Source organism: Hippocampus guttulatus, chromosome 18 (assembly GCF_054856545.1).
Source record: "Hippocampus guttulatus isolate MCC_2025c chromosome 18, RoL_Hgut_1.0, whole genome shotgun sequence".
Lineage (NCBI taxonomy): Eukaryota > Metazoa > Chordata > Actinopteri > Syngnathiformes > Syngnathidae > Hippocampus > Hippocampus guttulatus.
This window is the reverse complement of record NC_141278.1, coordinates 9,480,001-9,496,296: the sequence shown is the minus strand read 5'-3', so window position 1 is coordinate 9,496,296 and position 16,296 is coordinate 9,480,001. Positions and strand designations below refer to the sequence as shown.

Genomic DNA, 16,296 nt, shown 5'->3' with positions numbered 1-16,296 from the left:
CTTACGCTTATTATCATGGTTAACTTTTTCCAAAAAATGGAAATGCAAATAACGTCAGGGTTAAGCTGTCACCATCATAAAACTTTTATTAAGTGTACAGGCGATTGAGCCCTCTTGAAGTTTTACTTAGCCAGTAAAAGGTCTTCTCATAAAAGTCAACTGATGAAATTTTGTTTTCGAAATGCCAATTGATCAGAGGTTGCCTTTACTTCTCATGATGGATTGAAGAGGAATAGTCTTTGCTTCTCATGAAAGAAAATTGGGAGTGGCAATTGTCTTCTCTCCTCACAAAAGCCCATTGAGCAAGATTGTCTTCTCTTCTTCCAAACGTAAATTGAGAAGAAATTGGCTTCCGTACTAAAAACGCGCAGATATTCTGTGCTGTATGTTACATGTTACACATACAGTACATTTGACAATAAAGTTTTATCCAATCCAATCCAATTCTCTTCACTGAAGCCCATTGACAAGAAATTGTCTTTTCTTCTAACAAAGGCCCTCTGACAAGGATTGTCGTCTCTTCTCATAAAAGAACAATAAGGGGCTATGAGCTTCTGTAATGACAAATGCTCAGGTGTAGGATAATGCCTTCTCCTCTCAACACACGTTGCCCAGAATTGATATTCTCTTCTCAGAAAAGAAGACTTCGACATTACATTGTCTTCCCACACATTATTCCTTGCAGAACCTTGAAGTAACACCAGTATATTTGGTTGTCACAGCTAATAAGCAGAATCTCTTCATGTAAGAGCTCTTTGATGTCGCCGATGTTTGTGTTTCTTTTATCTCCACCTCGTAGCTTGGAGAGGGCACAACGTGCTACTGGTTGTATGTTCGCGCCTGGAGCAGGTTGTCCAGCTCCGTTTTGCTGATAGTTCCGTACGCCTGGCAGTAGCTGCCCAGCTTGGCGCGGGGATCGCCCGCCGCCGACACATTGCAGTTGTTCTGGAAGACCTTTTTGCTGAAGCGTGGTGCCGGTCGTTCATCACGGGCCCGAGAGCTCGAGCGGTGGTTCTGCACGGGACCAACAGAGGAAAGTAGTCCACCCAGTGCTTAACTCATTCAGTACCAGCCAATTCTAGACCAAGTCTGGAAAGACGTTTAAAAACGTCTTTGGGAGTGTATGAGTTAAATAACCACAAATGTTCTCGCTCACCCACCGGGTTAGTGTTAGTGATGCTCAGTCCCGGAGGCGAGTCGGTCTTGCGTACCAGCGGGTTGTTCTGAGTATGAGCGAGCGTCAGTGAGAAGGTGTGGTTGAGGTGCGCCGGGGCTGAGCGACCGCGCTGGATAATCTGGTCCATGGACTTTGGGGAAACAAGAACACTTTATGGTGATGAGGTTCAAAAAATGCGAATGGGGTTTGGGGATCCACTTAAACACACAGTGTTGGCTGTGACGCCCTCTGTTGGTGACGAGGTGGCACTGCCGCTTCTCTGTCTTGCTGCTCTCATGCCGGCTGCGGTTGGGTGAATAAACCCATCTGGATGAAGACAGTCAGAGCTGCGGTTCAAATTACTAGTTTGATGATGTCGCGGCTAACGTCAGACTTACTTGGCGCGTGTGTGATGGGGTTATAAGTGCATCTGCCCGCGAGGGGATTCTCTGAAGGGACTATCTTGTCCACAGGAGGAGGCGGTGATGCGTTTTCTGCCTTGGGGGGACTTTCACTTTTGGTCGTTGCATCCTGGTTGTCGTCCCCTCTGTCTTTTTGGCCAAGTTTATCCGTGCCGGTCACGGCCTCTTTGGGGTGGATGAGTCGGAGCAAGCCCTGATGGCTTTTCCTGTCTCGAATCATCTGTGAGGCAGCGTCATGTTCAGTTTCTGAAGACTACAGAGGTACCTTGATTGACGAGTGCCCCTAACTGTCGATTTTTAGAGTTGCGAGCTGTCAATCGGGCAATTTTTCGCCTTGTTTGCCAGACGAACTTTGTCATGATTCAGTGTTTAGACACAAAGCTGCTTTAGGGAAGTGAAAAACAAAAAAATCATTCGTCTTTCAGTATCTGAATAGGATAAACGATCAAACATATAAAAACAATGACAGCACTGACAGGGCGCAAGGAGGCAACGCTAACTTATACAATCAGTTCATTTCTTTATATTTCCGATCTCATATTTATACATTACTATATGGGTACACTTTTATTTACAAAGAAAAGCGATAGATTTTTTAGAGCAGACTGATGGCATATTTAAATTCATTTTAATGGGGACAATTGATTTACTATCTTGGCCACGGAACAAATTGGAATTTCTAAGTCACGCTTATGCTTGTACCTCGTAGAGTTTGTTGCGGTACTGCTCCACCGATAACTGCACGTCGTCGTCCAGCGGCAGAACTACGTCGTAGTGGAGCGACGGTTCCTTGCCCGGATTGTGGAACCTACAATAACAACACAAATTACACATAAACTACGACACCATACAACAAAGTTTCAGGAAGACAACCACTGACAGTACAATATGCAGTATCATGTCCTGTATTTTCTCGACCACAAGGTGCACCTAATAGTCTTCGTTTTCTCCAAAATGGGCGGGGCGCCAAACAATGTGGATCGCCTCGTGTTATCCAAAACAACATCCTGAAAATGGCACCTACGAAGAGACACGCTTCCCAAGCACAGTTTAAACTGCAGGCTATCTGTTACGCCGAGGACCATGGGAACCGAGCGCCCGCGTGAGGTTTCAAGATCAACCTATCTATGGTGGTTTCCTTTTATGAAACAGCGCCATCTATCCATCTGGACAAGGACGAACGTGGCAAAGTAAAACGTGTAATGTTCTGCATTACATTAAATAAAGACGCTGTTGCAATTGTTGGCGAAAAATGTCAACTATGTCACGATACAGCGGTTGTGTGCAAAACAATATATGGATGAGATATATCTACAATGGATCATAAAAGCTACCCAAGTCAAGAAAACATGAGCTGACAATATTTTGCCCAAAATATCAAAAGTATCAGGATACATCTATCACACGATAATAGTGCACCAGAAGAAAATGAACGCGAGTACCTGGCTACATAAGGATGCTGGAGGGCGTTTTCCGCAGTCAGTCTCTTGTCGGGGTTGAAGACCAGCAAACCCTTCAGGAGGTCCAGGGCATCGGGGGGCGCCAACGACTGCAGGAGGTCCTCCAAAAGAACCTGCGGCCTGGCCGGGGAGAAACAAAATCAGAAAAATATTTGTTGACAATGCAAGCAGGACGAGAATTCATATTGCATCACCTTTGCAATATTCTCTGAATGACCGATGACCCAATTTCAGACTTGACGGCGAGGACATCTAGGAATTAAAATAGGCTTCATTAAAAATATATATATATATTAAAAAAAGATCAAGACATGCTCGGAGTGGCGTTATCGGTCACCTTCTGGACACGGGTGCGGTATGGCACTCATGATCTTCTCGATCTGATTGATGGTGGACGTACCGGGGAACAAGGCCCTTCCCAGCAACATCTCTCCCAGGATACAGCCCAGGCTCCACATGTCCACGCCCTTTGTGTACCTTGCAACCACCAGTTCTTGTTTGTGACACTTGTGCGTGCTTGAAATCCCTTTAACAAGTCAACAGTGTACCTGGTAGACCCCAGCAAGATCTCGGGAGCCCGGTACCACCTGGTCGCCACGTACTCCGTCAGCGCCGGGTTGCCGCTGTCCTCTTGGTCCTGGCTGAGGGATCGGGCCAGGCCAAAGTCGCACAGCTTGACCACACAGTCCGAGTCCACCAGCACGTTGGAAGGCTGAAAAGAAAAAAAAAAAAAAAAAAAACACGTGAAAAGCTTCAGATCACATCAAAATGGCGGACTTCCTGAGACGTGGTCGCGCAATTTGGTTTTGAAGGGTGAAACTGAAAGTGTAGCACCATTAAACATGCTGGAATCATACCTTTTGGTCCCGGTGGATGACGTTACCCGAATGCAGATATTTGACCGCCTTGAGCAGCTGGTACATGACATAACGCTTGTGAATGTCCTTCAATAGTGTTCCTTTCTTTATCACCGCATGCAGGTCGCTGTCTAGATGAAACAAAAAACCCAAACAAATACACACACAAATCTAACAGGTTTAATAAGCATTTTGGATGCGAGGTTACGTTGCCATTGTGGAAATACACGGGAGCAAGATAAACGCTGTGCAGAAGCTTTCCAAAACTCACCCATGTACTCAAAGATGAGATAAATGTCTTTGTCATTTTGTGCTTGGATAACATTTTGGAGTTTGACCACATTGGGATGATCGCCAAATTCCTGCGCACACGCGCGCGCACACACACACACACACACACACAAACACACACACACAATGACAACAGAACAAGGTCAATTCTGATGGCGCTGTTGATTTTAATTAGTTTGGTGTTTAGTGCGAGTCCTTAAATTTCATCGTCTAAATGTCATTAAATTTGATGACAAATCCAACAAAATCTTTAGTAGTTTTTGTAGGACCCCTGGACATGGTTCCTTGAGGCTTTTTTGTGGGTTGACTCATGACGGACATCCCGACCAAACTTCAAGCTCTGTGGTGCAACTGGACAAGAGGAACAAATCAATCGAGGTTCCTGATTATCAGACTTAGCCAAAATTAGGCTAAAATGGACACTTGGAAACAATGTAGCAGATGTCCAGCGTTTTTTTTTCAGGCAGTTTATGAGGCTTTTAGGGGGGGGGGGTGTACTCATATATACAAGCCGACCAAATTTCATGTTGAGAGCTGAAACTGGCTTTGGAGGCTGAATTCATTTTCCAGCGGGAGCTACCAGGCTAATTTTTCAGGTAAAGGCTGGTTGAACGTTAACTGGCAGATAGAAAGTCAAGGCCTTGTACATAAACAAGGGACGAAGGAATTACATAACAGAAATAAACCACTGCACATTCGCTTTATTTTCATGGGTTGCAAATAGGAGTGCAAGGAATTTTTTTTCTTACCTGCAGGAACATGACTTCTCGAAAGGTCCGCTGTTCAAGAAAACAACAACAAATAAGCAATCGGGATGTAAACTCAAGGCAGTCAACCATCCTGAAGGATGCAATCATTGGACAAACATGGATGAATTTCAATTTCTGATGGCGTCCGTCTCAAATTGCAAAAATCACCCACCTGAGCGTCCGTCTTGTTCCTGAAGGCGTCGAAAATCTTCTTCACCGCCACGATCTCGCCCGTTTGCCTGTCCACCGCCTTCCAAACGATGCCATACGCCTGCCACACGTACGGAAAAACTACTTTTTGATACTTTATTATTGATTGACATTTTTAATTGCCTTGTTAAAATATCAGCAGCCTTGTGTTTTGTATTGCTTAAAATCATAATACAGTACGTATACTTTTTCCACATGCCTTGTAGTAATGACATTATAATACATAATTAGTAACGATCCATTATTTGAATGTACTGTATTCCCCCTCAGGTGTAAAACATATTAACCAGCTGTATAACATGACACTCAGTAGCCCATCTTTCCACTCCACAACCTGTTGGATGTCAGAATGTTGCAAAGTGTCCGGGGGCGGGGGAGGGTTGTTATTATTAGTAGTTTTAACTACAGTATTTGGTAATTGTACAAGGAGCGGCCAAGAGTCGGAAAATTGCACCAAGCAAATAGTTGTGTAATAAGGTAAAAACGGAAGAAAAAAAAAAGACGCCAGTGAAAGGCAAACATTGTACAACTTCAAGGTGCGTGATGCGTTCTGGTGCTCCATGTACAAAAAAGTATAAAGACTCACCCCTTTGCCAAGTCTTTTCCTTATCTCGTATTTCGTGGATATGTGTTCTTCAACTTCAGGCATGCTGCCGGATTTCGCAATTTTGCTCATTTTGAACACCGCCACACTTTCCTTACACGACGGCACCTCAAAAAGTCGGACGACACGCACAAGACAGCAAAGTAGTCGTGGCGAACCGGAAGTGCTGATGATTCTCCAGCCAACAAAGTCGTTATTTTACTTCTTTCCACGCCATGAACATGTTATTTGAGTGTCTCGTGGGTCACTTGGTCGCTTTAGTGGCTGTTTAGTAGCTTGAAGTGGTTGGTAAGTCCCGTTAAGCGAAATCGGCCACGGAGAAAGAGCCAAGCAGGTGGAGCCATTTTACATCCGACGCTAAACAGCCATTTTAAAGTTGACCAGCCCTTCTGCCCGTCAGTTTAGAGCAGCGTGACCGCAACATGGTTGTCGCTCGGCCGTGCGGCGCGTCGCGTCGAGTCGAGTCGGGGTCGGGGTGCGGGTGGTGGGAACCTGGAAAGTGAGTTTTGTCTCAACTTGTCGTCGTGGAAACCGGGGGCGGGAGCGCTTGTTGCTTAAAGGGCCCGTAGCCGACCAACGGGCGGCGACGATTGCCGTGACGTCAAGCGTTCGCTGTTGTCATGGTGACACGCAACGCGTAAGAGAGGGGCACGTGCTGTATGATCCCCCTTCATTCATCAGAGTTGCTTCACTTGAGTGAAATTCTAAAGAGCAACTTAAAATATTGTTTTTGTATTAAAGAAATCAAAGAAAACCCATAAAACATACATGTCAATAGGGTATTAGAAAAGGGGAAATAACGGCTTGGCTGCTTTGTCGGCCCCTGCTTGTAATGAAGGGCACAGTCAGAAAGTCATTTTTTCGTTCCTCACCTTGTTCTTCGGACTTTAGTTTTTGCTTTGTAAATCTCATTTACTTCCTATTAAAATATTTCTTGTGATTTTTTTGTCTTATTATTTTGCATTTTCTTATGTATACAATAACATCTTAACGCTGAGTACATAATCTCATGTTTTTGGTTTATATGTGGCATCAACATTACACAATATATTTTGTGTATAACAAACCTATCAAAGTAATACATTTATACTTGAAATATGTAATTATGTAGAAAAACTATTGTAACATTTTGCTCTGCCATTTTCTTTCAATTTTCAGATACATATTTATCAAAATATAAATGAATACACAAAATGATGAAAAAATATTTAAATGTAAAAATGGTACTTGTATGAAATATATAATTATGTGTAAAAGGAAAGCATGTCTTACAGTACATTTTGGAATTTATTAACATTAAAAATATTTTTGTGATATAACACCCAAAGTATGAAATCCTAGCACACACCATAATCTGATTATGAGGTATGTTTCAATTTTATTGTTAAAAAGAAGTGTGTCTGATTTGGAATTTCAATATCCAAATATTTGTATATACAATGATACATCTTAATAAATATTTACTGCAGTCCCTAAATTGGGTCCAGGAGGAAAGGTGGCTAGAGTACTTAAAATAAGACACAGTGAGTAATTGAACACACTACAACTGTACATTAATAAACATGAATCTAATCTTCACAGGTTTTAATAGGATAGAGAACCTAATTATTTTAATTATATAGTCCTTTCCCTGTCATTTGGACAACACAATAAGATTGCAGGAGGAAAGAAACAGACAAAAAGGTTTTTACCGAACATGGATAAGGATGCATGGAAAGGTCATGTGACCCAAAAAGACAAACATAATTGGCTCAGGAGGAGTGCAGGAAACGGTTGAAGGCATTATAAGCCGACTCCAGATCGAAGAGCATCTGGCGAACTTGGCTGTCGTCGAGCTCGTCCGAGGCCGACATGCTGCTCAGGGTGCTCAACCTGATGACACACGAGACGCATTGAAAAAAAAGCAAGCGGGTGCCTGTAAAGCGGACGCCGACTCGCCAGTGACGCCGACTGACCAGAGGCTAACTTTGTCCTTGGCCTCCGAATCAGGAGGCATGTTGCTCATTCGGTTCATGGTCTCCATCAGCTCACGCAGGTCCGGTTGGATCTAATCCAAACAGAGGCCCGGTTAAACATTCGTGCTTTGTAATTCTGTTGGTAATCAAAACAGCAGCACCTACCAAGTAAGGAAAACAATTTTAAGTGCGGACAGATAACGGCGTATGAGAGATGATCTTATGGTATGCTGGGACAATATCTTGAGTGACAATAAGCATTCTGGTAGACTGAAATGTCGAAACGATACAATGTTGTACGCAACCACGTTAAAATAAATAAACACTACCCTAAGTAAACCAGTACCCCAACTCACTGCTAAATCTTGAAACCTACCTCATCCATGGCTCTGATCTCCAGTCTCAACTTGTCCATGACGGTGATGAACAGCTAAAAACAAGCGGAAAAACAAACAAATGAATAAGGAGCAACTAGAGGAAATAAAGACCTCGCCTCTATGTATTCATCATTAGCTGGGATTAAGTCTAATTTCAAGTGATTTGCCAGAGGATTTAAACCATTCACTTGAGCCGCTCAATGTTCAGCTTGATCACATAAACACTCCATCATTTCATTTTGAAATCTCCTGGCACGAGTGTCCCGTCCAGACTGATTGAAGGGGGAACGTACAGAAACTATGTCTGCGATGCAGCGGTTCAAGTTGCCCTTGTCGTCCTTGATGGTGATTGGCCGATCCTCCTTGATCCTTTCCATGGCCAGCGGGCAGTCTAGCTACAAGAGGAGAAAAAACATTGATGTAAGTACCTGATTATGATTAGCATTCAACAAAAAAAATAATCAGGTTTAATAAGAAAAAAAGTGTCTGATTGCATATGGCAATCAGACAAAGAAGTCAGCTGTGTCTGATTGCATATGGCAATCAGACACAGCTGACTTCTTTGCATCCTTCATTTTCATTCACTGGAATTAAACCTGAACGTGATGTAATTTGATCGAGTGTGCACCAATTGCATGTCATCTTGAAGCAAAGTGCAACATAATTTTATTATTTTCATTTTAAGAAAACTCACTCTGTACTTGCGGCAGAAGTCGTCGATGGATCCCACGTCGGAGCCCTGCACCTGTTTGAACGCTGCCTTGTATTGTACCAGGAGTCTGGAACACGAGCCGGTGTACCTTAAAAACGACATCTCTTCATCAAGAGAAGCAGGAAAGTCGATACTTTCTAAGAATACTTCATCCCAGCTCACTCATTGGGTGTGACACAGTCTTTGATGTAGGCTTTCTCCAGAGCCTGCAAGGTCTTGACCACAGCAAACAACTCTGCCATGTTGTCATACCTTCACAAAGAAGCATCCCGCAGTCATTAAGAATCCTTAGAACATTCAAACATCGTATGACACTTACTTTTCTCTTTCTCTTGCATTTTTGTACAATTTCACCTCCTGGAATGATTAAAGAAAAAATAAATATATTAACTTACAATCATTGAGAGAAACTGTGATTTGATCGACTTTTACCTCATACAGCTCGGGTTTATTGGGTGGCGCTCCTGAGAAAAGAGGAGGCTACAACTTCAGATGTGTTTTATAAGAATATCTACGGGGTGTCCATAAAGTCTCTTTACCATTTCAAAAATGTATTAAAATGCAATTGATTAGATATTCTATTCAGATTTGTTCTATTGTGTTCAGCGTTTATTAAAGTTGTTGCTTTTTTTTTTTTTACCTCTTCGAGTCTCTAAAGAGACTTTATGGACACATTTGCTACTAATTACTTGCAAAGTTCCGCACTGTGGGACGAAGAAAGCGTCATTTTAATAAAGATCATCCTACCTCCTCCCATGCTACTTGTAACCGGTATGCCATGGAACATGATGTTTGATGTGTCAACTTAAACAAGAAAATAAGAAATTAGGTCACCGTTTGGCGCATTCATGTGTTTTATACTCGGTCTCAATAATTATTAACACGTCACGGAAGTAGTACGCCACCAAGCACGACAACGTTCATTCCCTCAAACCAATAATAGTCCAATTATTTAAAATTACGTTTGAATTTAACAACAAAGGAAAAAAAATCACAAGTGAAACTAAGAATGTCGACAAACTAATAGCTTGTCGCCCTTGTTTTGTTAAGAGGACCAGCTAGGTCGAAGTTAACATTCAATGCTAATTCGTAGCATCGTCCTTTAAAATTGCCACAACATTGACAGATGTGGTTAAAAGGTATTTTTTGGGCATATTAACGCAACCTTATAAGATCATGTTGCCACGTGTGCCTTTAATCGATTAATATATATCACATTTAGAAACAAAACTATATCATTTAAAAGTCGACACTTACCCTGTTCCGTGGAGCTGCAATGACGTCAACGTAAACACACCCTCAAGCCAGGACCGTGGGAGGTGAACGCCTGATCAAAAATAAACGATTCTTCTCTTTAAAGCCATACTATCGGTCGGTTAAATTTACAATTAACATTTTTATAGCTCAAACATTCGACAATATTACAGGTTTGTGCTGTTGTCAATACAGTTTCATGTATACGGGGCTACACATTTTTCGACAGTCGAACGTCAGGGACAGCCCGTCGTCGAGGCGCCAGACTCAAAAAATACAAAAAAAGCGACCCGATCAAGAACAAGGTAAATATATTGACTGAATAACTTAAACGAAGAGTGTAAACGATTATTTTATCAAAGCAGTTAAAATGTTACGTTCCAATGTGGCTATGATTTCGCGCGTTATGATTTCGAAACGGGTACCTGTTTCACGTTCGTTGTCGTGAACGTTGTCAAACCCATCACATCACTTGAGTGTTGCTTCTTATAAATGTTTGAAAATATTATTCCTTAAGCGTCCAGCATGAAGACGTGCAAAGGGGTACAGTCAAACCCTGCCCCCGAAGAATGCGGAGTGTGGTTGGACACCGTGGAGCTCAAAGGAAAAGCGAAGCAGGTTATTGACGATGAAGAACAGGACGGTCGCCACACTCTTGAGCGACATTTCACCAAATTTATTTTATTTTTTTCAGAAAAAAACAGTCAGGCCCATCTCCAAGATGCTCAACCCACTGGCCAAAGCTGCCGGCTACAGCTCGGCTGTAGTATTCAACTTCACACAAACCAAGACTGAGATGCCAAGGACCAAACAGAGCTTTATATCCAGCTACTTTTCGCCTCGAAGTAATTCTGATGTGGCATCGGAAAGAAATCTTGGACCCGAATCAGACGATGAGATGTGTGAAGACGGAGACGCTCAAGAGCATAATGAAGAGCACATTAACTGCGAAATGCAAGAAGAGCAACCTAATGAGATGGAAAAGAACATCTACCGAGAAAGGCAAAAAGATAAAATAGAACAGAACATCGGCCGCAAAATCCGAGAGGAGCAACCAGACACGTTGGAACAGAAAATACACAGTGAACTCAGAGAAGAGCAACCAGACATGATGAAACACAGCATTAGCCCCAAAGTGGGAGAAGAGCAACCATACGAAATGGAACAGAACATCAGGCCTCCAGTCCGACAACCAGACAAGATGAAACAAATCATCCATGGCAGAGTCCGAAAAGAGCGCCAAGATGAGACAGAACAAACTCTCTGGCGTCCAGTCCGCGAAGAGCAACCAGACAAGATGGAACATGAAGTCCACCTCAATGTCCCAGAAGAGCAACAAGATGAGATGAACCGTAGCCAACGATCTTCTCTTCCATTAAACCGAAACTTAATCAACTTTGATGTAAGCGAAGAGGCCTTTCGGATGGAGGTTCAAGGGAAGAAAACCTCCACTCAGAAACTGATTCGACTTGCTTACTCTTCTCGTAATGACGACAAGAAAGAAAGCAGCCCATTATCCGAGGGGTTTTCTCCTCCGAAGAAGCGAGCGAGGCAGCATGACGATGAAGACAGCCTGGCGCGGCTGTTCACACAGGACTCCGACGGCTTTCGGGTGATTGCGCACCGGGGTCGGAGGAGTCCCCTCAAAAACCGCAACAACAACGTCGTCGTCGCAGCTGCCACGATGAAACCCATGACGATTCCGTTTGACTTCAAGAATGTGCTCTTTACGCAAGACTCCCAGGGAAATATGGTGATTAAACATTGACACAAGGGGAACAGCAGAGAGATTTTATTTATAAAAAGTTGGTTTTGGTTTCATGGACAATAAAGGTTTTTATTTATCACGCACTGTGGACTAACTGCATGGAACGAGTCCTATGATGCAATCAAGTGATAGCTGACATTCATACAAATTGTGATACATGTGAACGAGTGATCTCATAAAGAGATAAATTGGGGTAGGTTGAGCGATTTTTTTTTGCCTTCATATGGAGCAGAAAATATAAATGTTTCCATTTTTTAAGATAGCTTTAGTTTCAGCATACTGTTAGTCTCAGAGCATAATTCATATTGAACATAGATAGTATTAAAATATATTGGGGGTGGGGGAATCCAATAGGCTAACTGTTAGCATTTGCCACGCTAACCATCAATCAACCTGCCATTTCGCTGGGTTCGGTCACCAATTTGGATCCATCCCAGACGGTCTTGAACTGCTCGGGAAGCGGCAGCTCTTTCTGGAAAACAAAAATGATTTAACAAAATGGCTGACTCAGTTCCTTCCTGGATGCACGCAGACACTCACGTAGTCGCCGTCTCCTTGCGGTATGAGGACGTTCATCTCGGAGCTTTTGGCGCTGACGATGTGGCAGTTTAAGGACTGTTGACTGAGGTACAGCTGACATCCTTCCGTTTTATTGATGGAGATGGTGGGCACAGTTCCTAACACCTGATAAAAAAAAACATACCAATGACATCCCCACCCTTGAAACCTGACTTTATTGAAACCATATGACTGCTTTGAATTCCCACAGTGAAACCCTCACTCTGGATCGAAACACTATCCTTGAGTTGAAACCATCTGGCAGGCTTGAAACCTAATTCTGCAACCTTACCTTAAAAACCTTAACCATGACTGGAAACCCTAACTGGGACGGGAAACATGAATTTGAAACCATACCTTAAAAACATAAGCCAAGCTTAAAATGTCCAGCATGAAACCTTAACATGAATTAAAATAACAATGGGCTTGACGCTGGTGAGACAACTTATTTTAAAACGACAACACTGACTTAAAACCGTTGTTAGAAATCAGGATTCAAACTCTCCTTTTCAACCTCGACCCTTGCTCGAAACTTTAATTTAAAACACGAACTCGACTTTGAACCGGCATCTCACCTGTAACTGAACGGCCTTGGAGTTGATGATCTCCACGATTCCCACCACATTGTCAAACACCAGCCCAAATTTCTTGCAGTTATCTGAACATGCACACTTTTCAGTTCTTGCAGATTCAACGGCAATGTATTGAGCATCAAAGTTAAATACAACTGAACTAACTGTATTTAGGCAGTGATTCTCTAGCGTGGCATTAGGACAAGGCAGTTTATAACTTTCGGGGAGAATTTTCGAGGATTAATTTACCGACGATGATGGAGTTCAACTTCCCTTTAACGTGCAGTGTGGTATCGTTGCAGGCCAACACGTAGACCACCTGCCGTAACTCCGTCTCCTCGATTGTCAGGTCATGGTTGTGCTCAAAGTACTCCTGCGGGGACCGTACCTCCCTTAAGTAAAGCCCCCTGCGATTGGTTGAAATTGCCTCACGGTTCCACCTACCACCCTCCATTTCTTCCCATCCAGCTCCAGCAGTGGGGGTTTCTTCTGAGGGGCCGCCGGCGGGGCTGATTTCTTGGGTTTGGTTTTACCGCTTGGTGCCTCCTTTGAGCGCAGATGCGGGTTCTTGTGGGACTTCTGGTGGTCTGAGATGTGCTTTAGACCTATGACATGGAATTAAGACAAGAGTGAAGACCCGGAAGTGAATTTATAGACCACTAGAGGGGTGCTGACCTTTCGTGATGTCCAAGCCCTGGTTAAGCTGGGAAAATAGTGTAGAGTGCCCGGAGGATCCGGTGGCCTGGGGTTCTTCAGCCGGGGTTGCGGGTGGAGGCGGTGGGCAGGGAATGCTGGGGTTTTCCAACAGAGCGGCTGGGGCAAGGAGACCCTGCAGTAGAGGAATGATTGGTGTAATATAAAGTCACCCACCAGGGGGGAGTGCTGCAATAGGCATTTGGTTTTATTTCAATTTCATTCATATTTTCAATCCTATTCATTCCAGACCACCATGTCATAAGTGATATACACAACACAGAAACACCATATTTAAATACATTAACATGTTTTTGTAGCATTTAAAACAAAACTTAATTTTTTTAAGGTTTTTACACACACTTATATCGAGCCTCAGGAAGAGGAACGAATAAGACAAAAATTTCTGTGCAAACAGTGCACTGATCAATCTGTGCTTACACAAAAAGATATTTTTTTTCCAAACTAATAAACGCATCATCTGACAATAAACATTGTTACACATGACCAAAGATGTACTGTACATTACAAAATAAACCTTCAACTATTGCTTTTTGTGGAACCATGAGGCATTTTCAACCAATTGTGTAAAAAGCAGTATTGAAGGGCACTGACATTCAATAATCTTCCGCACATACTAATGTGAGCTGAAAGTACTTCCTGTTTTCGCTCTTCTTTCACGTTTACACTGTGCCAAACAAAACCGTGCCACCATCTAGTGGTCAAGGATGGAATTACTCCCAAAATAAATTGGGGGCAGAACAAAAGGTTCTTAAACTGCAAAAAGAACATCCGCGAAATTGCTGGACCGCAAACTCGGCACTCACAATGGAGGCGGGTTGATTTGAATGCCATCGTACTGACTTGACCTTGTCTCATGTTGTTTGTCCAAGCGCCTGAACTGAAGCGGACAAAAACTGGATCACATTTCCAATTAATTTAATGTGACAACACAAGAAGTGAAGGCATTTTAGTTTCGGTTCCAAAAATGCGTAAAAGGGGCCTTGGAGTTGAGGACAGCTGAACAAGGGCTCGGTCAGCATGTGGTTGGACGCTTTAAGCGTCACATGGCGGTCCTGCAGTTTAGGTTACAGCCTGCATACGGGCCCCATTGTCAAAAATCCTCATTCCCTCTCTGAGGACCACCTGTCGACCCGTAAACTACATCCTTTCATAGACACTTCAGCGTAACAGCTGACACACACGTGCGCACCGCTGTCGGCGCTCAAGTTTCAGCGCACTTGTCCCGCGTCAGTTGCGCTTTTGTAAAAGGCACCAACGTATATCTTGAGTGGAAAACGACAGGGAAGTGTTGTTGTTGTTATCTTTTGGGGAGTTTGTTTTTGACTCGTGCGACACTCCGCCTTCTGTCAAGTCAGGGGTGACGTCATGGGAAAAAGTTAGCTATTAGCCCGGATGCTAATGCTAATGCAGTTGATGGAGACTGACCGTCTTGCTCCAGAGTAGTCCGGTGGCATGGTGGCGCTTGATGAACGACTGCATCCCGGCCCAGATGGACAGGTACGAGCGCACCCAGTCCACGTGACGTCGGTCGCTGAGACAGTCAAAGCGTAATCGGTCATTTCATTTGATTTGACGATACAAATCAACACAATGCAATATGTCAAATAAAAGCAATCGGTTGGTCAACTACGTCAAATTGAATAAATGCAATAATGACATACATACATTATTTTTAATCATATACTACAAAATATTAATCCGTACAATATTTACAATTGCATTTGGGTCGTAAATATTTCACAAAATAAAAATATTTTTTTAAATGTGTAAATAATTACAAAGAATAATGAATGCTTCAAATTATTTTTGATATAATATTAACAAAATAAAACATTACATTTTGATTTTAAATATGAAATATGCAATTCATAATTGCAATAAATATAGGCTAGAGCGGTTGTAATTAGAGTGGTGTGGAATAACATTTGTTGATATCTTTTAATCATTTCAAATATTTAGATGCCTTACACTCTATTCTTAACATGTATTTTGTTTCAAGAAATTTAAATGATAAAATAAAATAAAACATTAATTCAAAAAATGTGCAATAAAATTGACGCATGATGTTCTTCTATACAATATTAAAATAAATAACATTGATTCTAAGAATAATATATAAAAAATAAATCTACAGTGGTAACACTTGACAATGGTGTAACCCAGTGGTTCAAATGAAAATGATCATCTTTTTTCAAATTTCTGAATAAAATGTGTGTCAGGTGAGCGTACGCCTGACTTGTCAAATCAAATCAAAAGTGCCTTTACGTTTCCTTGTAGTCTTTGAGCACTCTGTTGGTGTAGAAGGTGGCTGCGTCGTTCATCTCCTTCACATAAGGGCCGGGCTTTTGGTTCTAAAGACAAGTGGCGACATCACTGTAAGTAAATAACCTTTTTGCTGTTGCTGCGGACAAGCTCGCTAGCATCAGCTACTTCAATCGGCGCTGGTCTAAAAGGACTCCAACCAGAAGCGAGGAACGAAGGGCGGCGTCGCAAAGAGAAATTCCCTAATCATTGACAAAATGTGTATGCGCTAACAAGAACCTTATTGGTCGTAGAAGTTGTTTGCTACAACACAAACCAACAACTTGACGTCACTGTATACAGCTGTATGTATGCTACAAGCAAGTTGAAATA

At 42.6% G+C, this 16,296-nt stretch overlaps 4 protein-coding genes across 4 annotated transcripts in view; 1 reads left to right on the top strand and 3 right to left on the bottom strand.

Annotated features, from left to right (window-relative positions):
• Positions 1-60: 60 nt before the first annotated feature.
• Positions 61-6,268, bottom strand: mapk15 (mitogen-activated protein kinase 15). Its single transcript, XM_086136683.1, has 14 exons — positions 5,732-6,268; positions 5,108-5,206; positions 4,936-4,965; positions 4,167-4,257; positions 3,896-4,026; positions 3,587-3,750; positions 3,376-3,515; positions 3,233-3,290; positions 3,021-3,158; positions 2,281-2,386; positions 1,555-1,798; positions 1,386-1,483; positions 1,161-1,307; positions 61-1,014 (listed from the first exon to the last, which is right to left on the bottom strand). The coding sequence occupies exons 1-14, from the start codon at positions 5,819-5,821 to the stop codon at positions 820-822; spliced, it is 1,731 nt and encodes a 576-aa protein (XP_085992809.1). The 5' UTR covers positions 5,822-6,268; the 3' UTR covers positions 61-819.
• An 834-nt stretch (positions 6,269-7,102) lies between these two features.
• On the bottom strand, positions 7,103-10,132 carry vps28 (VPS28 subunit of ESCRT-I). The gene is made up of 10 exons (XM_086137630.1): positions 10,051-10,132; positions 9,541-9,597; positions 9,226-9,257; positions 9,113-9,150; positions 8,956-9,045; positions 8,776-8,881; positions 8,375-8,476; positions 8,081-8,134; positions 7,705-7,796; positions 7,103-7,621 (listed from the first exon to the last, which is right to left on the bottom strand). Exons 2-10 carry the CDS (start codon positions 9,578-9,580, stop codon positions 7,501-7,503), a joined length of 675 nt encoding a protein of 224 aa, XP_085993756.1. The 5' UTR covers positions 9,581-9,597; positions 10,051-10,132; the 3' UTR covers positions 7,103-7,500.
• A 435-nt stretch (positions 10,133-10,567) lies between these two features.
• Positions 10,568-11,831, top strand: aunip (aurora kinase A and ninein interacting protein). The gene is made up of 2 exons (XM_086137071.1): positions 10,568-10,665; positions 10,742-11,831. The coding sequence occupies exons 1-2, from the start codon at positions 10,573-10,575 to the stop codon at positions 11,813-11,815; spliced, it is 1,167 nt and encodes a 388-aa protein (XP_085993197.1). The 5' UTR covers positions 10,568-10,572; the 3' UTR covers positions 11,816-11,831.
• The window catches only part of cap2 (cyclase associated actin cytoskeleton regulatory protein 2), an 11,271-nt gene continuing 6,798 nt past the window's right edge, over positions 11,824-16,296 (bottom strand). Inside the window, exons 8-15 of the mRNA XM_086137070.1 lie at positions 15,928-16,013; positions 15,088-15,193; positions 13,621-13,774; positions 13,390-13,550; positions 13,195-13,318; positions 12,949-13,031; positions 12,356-12,499; positions 11,824-12,287 (exon numbers count right to left, since the gene is read on the bottom strand). Of these exons, the coding sequence (XP_085993196.1) occupies positions 12,204-12,287; positions 12,356-12,499; positions 12,949-13,031; positions 13,195-13,318; positions 13,390-13,550; positions 13,621-13,774; positions 15,088-15,193; positions 15,928-16,013 (942 nt within the window). The 3' untranslated portion in view covers positions 11,824-12,203. The remainder of the gene's footprint in view (positions 12,288-12,355; positions 12,500-12,948; positions 13,032-13,194; positions 13,319-13,389; positions 13,551-13,620; positions 13,775-15,087; positions 15,194-15,927; positions 16,014-16,296) is intronic.